The sequence below is a fragment of the Bison bison genome, unplaced genomic scaffold, assembly GCF_000754665.1.
Source record: "Bison bison bison isolate TAMUID 2011002044 unplaced genomic scaffold, Bison_UMD1.0 scf7180017864063, whole genome shotgun sequence".
In the NCBI taxonomy this organism is placed as follows: Eukaryota; Metazoa; Chordata; class Mammalia; order Artiodactyla; family Bovidae; genus Bison; species Bison bison.
The window spans coordinates 13,648,360-13,658,692 of record NW_011494635.1 but is presented as its reverse complement, the minus strand read 5'-3'; the positions used below and the strand labels follow the sequence as shown (position 1 = coordinate 13,658,692).

The 10,333-nt window shown below is 42.2% G+C and overlaps 2 protein-coding genes across 5 annotated transcripts in view; both read right to left on the bottom strand.

Moving 5' to 3' along the window:
• Nucleotides 1–10,333, bottom strand: part of UBOX5 (U-box domain containing 5) — a 47,019-nt gene that overhangs the window by 30,264 nt on the left and 6,422 nt on the right. The gene's annotated exons all lie outside the window — the stretch shown is intronic.
• FASTKD5 (FAST kinase domains 5) overlaps nucleotides 6,499–10,333 on the bottom strand; it is a 10,265-nt gene continuing 6,430 nt past the window's right edge. Inside the window, exon 3 of the mRNA XM_010836504.1 lies at nucleotides 6,499–9,218. Coding sequence (XP_010834806.1) covers nucleotides 6,740–9,181 — 2,442 coding nt within the window. The 5' untranslated portion in view covers nucleotides 9,182–9,218 and the 3' untranslated portion in view covers nucleotides 6,499–6,739. The remainder of the gene's footprint in view (nucleotides 9,219–10,333) is intronic.

Genomic DNA, 10,333 nt, shown 5'->3' with positions numbered 1-10,333 from the left:
TCGCTCAGTCGTGTCCGACTCTTTTCGACCCCATGAATCGCAGCATGCCAGGCCTCCCTGTCCATCACCAACTCCCTAGGGAAATGCAAATCAAAACCACAATAAGATATTACTTCACATCCACTAGGATGGCTATTTTTTCAAATAGCAAAGATGCAGAGAAACCAGAACCCTAGTACATTCTGAGGTACTAGGAATGTAAAATGGTATAGCCACCATGGAAGTCTGGAGGTTCCTCAACAAGTTACACACAGAATTAATATATGACTCAGCAATTCATTTCTATATACTTAAAAACATTGAAAACAGGTATTCAAACAAAAATTTATATGTGAATATTCACAACAGCTGATAGAGTTGTCCATCAGCATATGTGACAGACAAAGTGCCTGAAGAACTATGGCCATTGTACAGGAGGCATTGATCAAAACCATCCTCAAGAAAAAGAAATGCAAAAAGGCAAAATGGTTGTCTGAGGAGGCCTTACAAATAGCTGAGAAAAGAAGAGAAGAGAAAGGCAAAGGAGAAAAGGAAAGGTATACACATCTGAATGCAGAGTTCCAAACAATAGCAAGGAGAAGGAAGTAAGCCTTCTTCAGTGATCAATGCAAAGAAATAGAGGAAAACAACAGAATGGGAAAGACTAGAGATCTCTTCAAGAAAATCAGAATACCAAGGATACATTTCATGCAAAGTGAAAAGTGAAAGCTGTTCAGTCGTGTCTGACTCTTTGTGACCCCATGGACTATATAGTCCATGGAATTCTCTAAGCCAGAATACTGGACTACATAGCCTTTCCCTTCTCCGGGGGATCTTCCCAACCCAGGGATTGAACCCAGGTCTCCTACATTGCAGGCAGATTCTTTACCAGCTGAGCCAATGGGCACAATAAAGGACAGAAACAGTATGGACCTAACAGAAGCAGAAGATATTAAGAGGTGGCAAGAATACACAGAAAGTGAAAGTTGCTCATCATGTCCGACTCTCTGTGACCCCGTGGACTATATAGTCTGTGGAATTCTCCAGGCCAGAATACTGGAGTGGATAAGCCTTTTCCTTCTCCAGGGAATCTTCCCAACCCAGGGATTGAACCCAGGTCTCCCACATTGCAGGCAGATTCTTTACCAGCTGAGCCACAAGGGAAGTCCAAGAATACTGGAGTGGGTAGCCTGTCCCTTCTCTAGCAGATCTTCTTGACTCAGGAATCTAACCAGAGTCTCCTCCACTGCAGGTGGATTCTTTATCAACTGATCTATCAGGGAAGCCCAATACACAGAACTATATAAAAAAGATCTTAATGACCCAGATAACCATGATGGTGTGATTACTCACCTAGACCCAGACATCCTGATATGTGAAGTCAAGTGGGCCTTAGGAGGCATCACTATGAACAAAGCTAGTTGGAGGTGATGGAATTCCAGCTGAACTATTTCAAATTCTAAAAGATGATGCTGTGAAAGTTCTGCACTCAAATATGCCAGCAAATTTGGAAAACTCAGCCGTGGCCACAAGACTGGAAAAGATCAGTTTTCATTCCAATCCCAAAGAAAGGCAATGCCAAAGAATGTTCAAACAATCACACAGGTGCACTCATTTCACGTTAGCAAAGTAATGCTCAAAATTTCTCCAAGCAAGGCTTGTACGTGAACCAAGAACTTCTGGATGTTCAAGCTGGATTTAGAAAAGGCAGAGGAACCAGAGATCAAATTGCCAACATCCACTGGATCGTAGAAAAAGCAAGAGAGTTCCAGAAAAATATCTACTTCAGCTTTACGGACTATGCCAAAGCCTTTGACTGTGTGGATCACAGCAAACTGTGGAAAATTCTTAAAGAGATGGGAATACCACTTGACCTGCCTCTTGAGAAATCTGTATGCAGGTCAAGAAGCAACAGTTAGAACCAGACATGGAACAATGGATTGGTTCCAAATTGGGAAAGGAGTATGTCAAGGCTGTATATTGTCACTCGGCTTATTTAACTTATATACAGAGTACATCACGTAAAATGCCAGGCTGGGTGAAGCACAAGCTGAAATCAAGACTGCTGAGAGAAATAGCAATAAACCTCAGATATGCAGATGACACCGCCCTTATGGCAGAAAGTGAAGACGAGCTAAAGAGGCTCTTGATGAAAGTAAAAGAGGAGACCGAAAAAGTTGGCTTAAAACTCAACATGTGAAAAACTAAGACCTTGGCATACAGTCCCATCACTTCATGGCAAATAGATGGGGAAACAATGGAAACAGTGAGAGATTTTATTTTCTTGGGCTCCAAAATCACTGCAGATGGTGACTACAGCCATGAAATTAAAAGACACTTGCTCCTTGGAAGAAAAGCTATGACCAAACTAGACAGCATATTAAAAAGCAGAGATATTACTTTGCCAAAAAAGGTCCATATAGTCAAAGCTATGGTTTTTCCAGTAGTCATGTACAGATGTGAGAGTTGGACCATAAAGAAGGCTGAGCGCCAAACAACTGATGCTTTTGAACTGTGGTGTTTGAGAAGACTCTTGAGAATCCCTGGGACAGGAAGGAGATCAAACCAGTCCATCCTAAAAGAAATCAGTCCTGAATATTCACTGGAAGGACTGATGCTGAAACTGAAGCTCCGATACTTTGGCCACCTGATGCGAAAAGCTGACTCATTAGAAACCTGACGCTGGGAAAGATTAAAGGCAGGAGGAGAAGGGGATGACAGAGGAGGAGATGGTTGGACAGCATCACTGACTCAATGGACACGAGTTTGAGCAAGCCCCGGGAGTTGGTGATAGACAGGGAAGCCTGGTATGATGCAGTCCATGGGGCCGTGAAGCTTTGGACACGCCTGAGCGACTGAACTGAACTGAACGGAACTGAACTAATTTACAGCAGCACTACTCACAACAGCTAAAAGGGGTAGAAAACCCAATCCATCAACTGATGAAGAGATAAATCAGATATTGTATATCCATGCAATACAATACTATTCAGCCACAAAAAGGAATGAAGTACTAGTACATGCTATAATAAGCTTCCCAGGTGGCTCAGTGGTAATGAATTCAAGTCAGTGCAGGAGACACAGGTTCGATATCTGGGTCAGGAAGATCCCTTGTAGAGGAAATGGCAACCCACTCCAGTATTCTTGCTTGGGAAATACCATGAACAGAGGAGCCTGATGGGCTACAGTCCATGGGGTTGCAAAGAGTCAAGCATAGCTTAACGACTAAACAACAACAACATGCTATAGTATCAATGAACCCTGAAAATATTACGCTAAGTAGAAGAAGTCAGACACAGAAAGCTGCATATTCCATTTATACAAAATACCCACCACGTATGCAAATCCAGAGGCAAAGATTAGTGGCTGTCAGGGTCTGAGAAAGGGGGAAATGTGAAGCGATTGATAAAAGGGTACAGAGTTTCCTTTGGGGGTGAAGAAAATGCTCTGGCATTAGATAGTGATGACAGGCTACACAATACTATCAAGGTACTAAATATCACTGAACTGTACACTGTTTAAAATGGCCAATTTTATGTGCATTTTAGAAAATGTTATTCGTTGTTTATCTGAAATTCAAATTTAACTGGGCATACTGTAATTTATCTGGCAATTCTAGTCCCATTGTAAATCCTGCTCAGGTTTCCCCATCCCTTCAAGGTTCTCAACATATTGCCTCATATTTGTAATCCATTCCTTCAACAGGCGTGCAATCTGGCTTTTTCCATGACAATGTAACTCAAATTGCTATAGTTGGGCTTCCCTAGTGGCTCAGGAGACAAGGGTTCAATCTCTAATCTGGGAAGATCCCACGTGCTGCGGAGCAACTAAGCCCGTGCATCACAGCTATTAAGCCTGTGCTCTAGAGCCTGGGGGCCACAACTACTGAAGCCCGAGAGCTCCAGAGCCTGTGCTGCACAATAAGAGAAGCCACGGCAGTGAGAAGCCTGAGCACCGCAACTAGAGAGTAGCCCCTGACTGCCACAACTAGAGAAAAGCCTGAGCACAACAAAGACCTACCACAGTCAAAATAAATAAATAAAACAAATTGCTATAGTTAAGGTCATCACTGATGGCCAATTTGCTAAACTGAAGATTTTCTAGTTCTTGCCTTCATTTTCTCTTCCGAGGAACTGAGGATACATACGCTTTACCCTTGGTTTCTGTGCAGTGAAAGGTTAACTCAGTAGGTTTGGAGTATTCAAGTCTTTCACTTTGCAAAGAAATGTCCTGAGAGATAATCTCTATGCCTTTGGAATACAGTGCTTGATAAGACTGTCTTATATGCACCTAAGACCTTGGGCCTTGAGGGCCCTGGTGGCTCAGGCGGTGAAGTGTCTGCCTACAATGTGGGAGACTTGGGTTTGATCTCTGGGTAGGGAAGATCCCCTGGAGAAGGAAATGGCAACCCACTCCAGTACTCTGGCCTGGAAAATCCCATGGACGGAGGATCCTGGTAGGCTACAATCCATGGAGTCGCACTTCACTTTCACTTAAGACCCTGGGCCACACCCAAGGTAAACACCAGGTAGTTTACACTAACAATGTAACTTACGGTGGAATAAGCTGAAAATGTCTTTTGTCTTCTGCTGTAATAAGGTGAATGTCTCCAGGGGCTGGGGACTGAGTAACTAAGGTAAACTGTGTGGGCACTCATTTCAAGTCTACATGACTGACCTGCACAAGACCGGAGCTTCCCTGACTGGCAATATCTGTACATGTTGGCAAACATCACTGCTGGGATTAACTAAGGGCTGTCTGTATGTCTCTAATGGAAAAGACAACTAAAAACTTGTGACGTGTCTCTCCTAGATACTATACTATGTCCCTTTTTCTTTCACCATTTTTAATCTGCATCCTTTCACTATAATAAACTGTAAGTTTTTTCTCTAGTGAGTGGTCTTGGAGAGACCAGACTTACTTCTATGCCCCTATTTTTTCCTGATTATCTGTCTTTATCACTGGATCTCTTTGCTTTGACCTTCCTTTAAGTCCTGGTATTCTACTCTTGGTCATCTTTTCCCTCCCTACCTGCAATAACCTACTTTCCACCTGTCCTAGGCAATTTTACTCATGGTTTTTGCCATCTGACCTCATGCCCAGTTGAGACTCCAGCCTAAACCCTTCTGCCCAGAGGCCCACCTCAGCATGACCAGGGCAGTCTCGGCATTAACTCTTTACCCAAACATGTGTCCTGCTTTTGTCTCAATTTTAGTCGACAACTCTCTATCAGTCTAGGCACTAAAATCTTCATTTTCATTCCCCAAACGAATTAATTAGCAAGTTGTGGTCTTTTCCCCCTCCCAAACATCTCTGAAATTTAAACTTTCCATTCTCATAATTTTGGCCTTCATCATTTCTCATATGAGCTCTTGCACACATTTGTGAAATATTCTCCTTATCTCACACATCCCCACCCCTCAATCTAGTTCTGTCCTGCTTTTCCCCTAACATTTCTAAAACATGGATCTGTCCAAATACTCCCTGACTTAGGACCCTTCAGAGGCACTCCAGCCCCTGTAAACCCAGGCTCTTTAGCAAGGTCATAGGCTTTTGTTACCCAGATATTCTTTTTCTCTCTCTAGCCCCACCTTCTCCCTTCCTTCTACACCCAACTCTCCAGCAACGACCAACCATTCTTAATTCCCTGATCACTCACTGAACATTATTATGTACCAGGACCCACTGTCCTAGGCACTGGAGATAAATTCTAGACAAAGTTAACTCAAGGGCCTACTTTCCAACAGGGAAATCAACAAATAAAGAAAGAATAATTTGTTAATGCTGAATGCAATGGGGAAAACACCTGAAGGTGACAAGGCATGATCAAAGGCCAGTGGGGTAGTTTTAGCTAGCAAGGATGGGGAAGTGACCTTTGAGGGGAAACCTAAGTAACAGTGGGAGGAGTCCATTTTAAAAGTTTTCACAGACCGCATTTATAAAAATTATTTGTATTAAGTTTCTCACATATATCCATTCTTCTTATGTCTGTGGCTCTAATACAAACCTCAATCTCCCTAGACTTCCTATTATGGGAGTAATACATTTCCTTCTTGTTGGAGCTGCTTGCCATGAAAAACATTCTTCTACCTGGTCATCAGATTTGGGAACCACTGGCCCAAAAGGCACTCATATAATTCTACTCTCCTAGGTCCAATTTTAGGAAGAAAATATCCCTCGGAAAGGGGTTAGGGAGAATTATGCAAGAGAAGTAGAAATGCAGAAGAGGGAGCTAAGGGGAAGATATTAAGCTAATTCTGAAGTGGCTCTTTAAAACAGGAACCAACCAAATCTAAAGGAAAATGAAAAGGACTTTAATTCTAGGGGGTGTGAAGAAAACATGCGTGGGGGAAAAACGATGATGTACAAGATAAGCTGTAGAAGATTCTTACTTTAAAATAAAACATAAGAAAACCATTTTTTAAGAATTAGCTTTAGACAATGCCTGACTATACTTTTATCCTAAAAATTCAAAGCAATCATGAGATGAGGCTAGTAAACAGAAAGGAAAATAAGGAGTTTTTTGATTTTAAGATGTTTATTATTTACTTGTACAAATTAGCAACTTACACAACTGGACTAAGTTATAATTAATTCACAGTAATGTACACTAGCTTCTGTCTGCCACAGACAGGGTACAACTTAATCTCAACAGATGATTTTATTACCAAATCTACATTCTGGCTTTTGCAACTGTTTCACAATACCTGGTACAGTGCATGTCTACAGCATTAATGAGTAGAAATGACCCTGAAGGCCCTCAGAGAGCAGAGGTGAACACCTTCTCATGGAGAAATGCCAGTTTTTCTAAGCGAGTTCGTTTCAGTAGTGGGAGCCATTCCCAGTGAGATAACTCCACCACTCGGTACCCAAGTTGATTCAGCTGCCGCCTCTTCATATTATGCAGTCCGAGCAGATCCCTGGAACCATAGCAATACTGGTTCCTGTTTGTCAACTGAATAGCCAGCTTCACTTGTGGGGCCTGCAAGCAGGTCGCGGGGGATAGGTCAGCCATCTCTATGGCCCCCAATCTGTCTACCTTATTGCAAAGGGAACTTCCCACAGGTTTAGCCGTCTCCTCTAATTTCAAGGGCTGCTGCCCATTGTCTGACTCAATTTCCCCCTGGGAATGCCCTTTTGATTTCCCTTTTAGTAGCTGATTCATCAAATCATCGGTAAGGCTGACTCCCACATGCTTAAGCCTTAACTTGGCTACATCTTCAATTGGTATGGCTTCTCTGTTAAATGGTAATGGCTTCATGTTAACATCAAGCTGAACCTCTAAATCAGAAGATCGGGTATGAGGCAAAATCATATGGTGTTTGACATACTGGGGCCCACCCAACATGGTCTCAAGTAAAAAGAGAGCTTCTAGGAATTCAGGTTTTGAGTTCATATCCTTCCTTGCTAAATTCCATAGCATTTCTGACCCCTCTTGCTGAAGCTGAGAACTAAGACGATTGCCTCTGTAATCTGGACATTCAATGCCAACTGTACCATCAAGAGTATACAGCTCCTTGGTGACCTCAAACTTACTTCTCTCCTGAGCTAACCTGACAAACCCTGGACTCAAAGCGAAATCTATGAGCTCTACTGGAAAGTACTCAGAAAATGCCAGGCCCAGCAAGCACGTGAGCAGGTGTTCTGGGTATCGATTGAACTCAAGCATCTTTCTGTGAATCTCATTTATCAGGCTAGAATAAAACTCTTCTGCATTGGGTGGCTTATAATTCAGAGTTCCAAATGACCACAGAATCTTGGCAACATCTTTACTTCGACAGTATGTTACCCTAGGAGGCAAAGAAGCAGCCACAGCATTCATTACCCTTTCATCCAGGAAGCGTAATGCCGAGCAGGCAAGAGTCAGGTGCATGACACCCTGAACTCCCAGGGAAGGAATTCGCTGAGGAGCAATCTGTCCAAATTGCTTCATGAAATTTACGTGATCCACATGAGTGAAACGGAACATTTTAAGAATATTCACTAAGGCATAACTACTCAGATGCTGCATGTCAGCACAAGCCAGATCTCCAAATTTCCGCATGACAAATTCAGAGAGACTACTACTTGACTTAAAAAACCCCAAACAGATTGTACCAATCTCTTCTAAATTGATCAAATCTATATACTTGAGGATCAATGATTCTAGTTTTTGCATTAGATCCTGGGGTGCCTGACGACTTTCACCTATAATATAAATTAAGTGAATCAGCTGGGACAAGGATAGATCTTTCCAGTGCAAATTAAGATAACTAAAAAAGATCTTTAAAAACCGAGGTACTCTGTGTCCCAAGTACCGCCAGAGGTCAGCCACCAAGAGAAGTTGATCCAGACTCATTTCCCATACCTTATGGCAAAAATGTGTTTCAAACACATCTAGCATTGAATGGGAATGAGGAATTCCTAAACTGACAAAAGCTTTCAAAATATTGATCAGATCTGGGGCATCAAAGAGATGTATGTTTTTCACACTCAGCTGGCAGAGCAGAGCAAAGCTGGTACTGGACAGCAAAACAGGATGTTGCTCTGCAGGCAAAGAACTCAGCTTACAGAAATAGTCAACAATAATTTGAGGCTGGAGATTATCTTGATAAACGGTGACTTTGTGCAAAATTAGTTCACCTTCTGAAACTGACAGAGGTTGACAAGTCTCAGATCTGTTATAGCTGTGAAGCTGATATTCTGGTCTTAGCTGGAGGAAAACTCGAGGGTCTTCAAGGGAATCAAAAGTTTCTATATCCTCTTCATCAATTTTCATGGCCCTGGGTGAGTGCAGGTTCAATGTGCTGGCCTTAGAGGCAGAAGCCCTGCTGAATTCCAAACCTGGGAGGGTACTGCCGGTTGTCAGAAGCCTCCAAGAAGCAGAGGTGTTACAAATGTTAACTTTTCTGGCAAGACAGCAGAGGCTGTTTTCTGGAGAGTCCTGTCCTTTGTGCCACATGTAGCTTCTCATATTCCACCATGCCATACTTTGGGTTGCACTGTAGGTAAAAGGACTGCAAAATGTCCAATATCTTATAGGTTTTAACAGCTGGAGAATGGCTGCCATTCTGGTGTCAGTACTGATCATTCTAGCAGTCAGAGCACAGTCCTCACATGTCTGACCAAGTAATTTCTTGTTTATATGGTTCTTGATTAGAGCTGGTTGGGAAGGTGTTCCACACAAAGTGCCTGGAAATCTTCGGCATATCACAAGAGCCATGGATCACAAATGACTGGGCCAGAATTGGTGCCAGATACTGAAAAAAGGGTAGATGAAGAATAAGTGGCTTCCACCTATCTTAATACTAAAATTTACACACTATAAGACATGGATTAAAACTATACCACTGTCCACTCAAGTAAGTTCAATGTTAGTGAATGCCCAAACCACAAGACAGCATACATCAAGGAAAAACCCCATGTACCCTGCATAAAGGCACAGGAGAACCCCAAACCTAGGGTACCATTGAGCAGTTCTTTGGACTGCTCCTCAGTTTAAATTTCCTCTGTCCTCTGGCCAGACTTTCTTTACAGTTAGAGGCAGCTGTTGCACTAAAATCCAACAGGAATGAGGAAAGCAGATTTCCAAAAAGAAAGCTAAGAACAGAAATAAGCAATCTATTCCACCTCTTTGATATCAGCACAATTATACCCACAATAACCCCCCACCCCATTCCTCCTTTTGATTACAGAATTCAGTTGTTTTAATGCTACTTCTGTACCTTGTAGAAGATGCCTAATCTCCTCTCAAGGCCTACAAGAGTCTGAATCACTATCGCAGAGCAGTCACTGACTTGGGAAGTAAACTTGAAAACTCACTCACAAGGAATGAAATAGTACCATTTATAGAGATGTGGATAGACCTAGAGACCGTCCAGGTGAAGTCAGAAACAGAAAAACAAATGTCATGTAATATTACTTATATGTGAAATCCAGAAAAATGGTACATACAGATGGGCTTATCTGCAAAGGAAAAACAGATACAGACGTAGAAAAATTTATGGATACCAAGGTGGGGGGAGTGGGAGATGGAAAGAATTGGGGGACTGGGAGTGAAATATATACAATATTATGTATAAAATAGATAACTAATGAAAATCTACTGTATAGCACAGGGAACTCTACTCAATGCTCTGTGGTGACCTAAATAGGAAGGAAAACTAAAAAAGAGGGGATATATGTATACTGATTCACTTTGCTGTACAGCAGAAACTAACACAACATTGTAAAGCAACTATACTCCAATAAAAATCAAAAAGAAAAATTCAGCTACTCCAAATACCCCCCCACCGCTAAAAAAAAAGCAACCCCAAAAAACTCAAGCACTTTGGTGGGGGAGGGTAGAAGGCCTAGGCCCTGCTCACCGTCAATT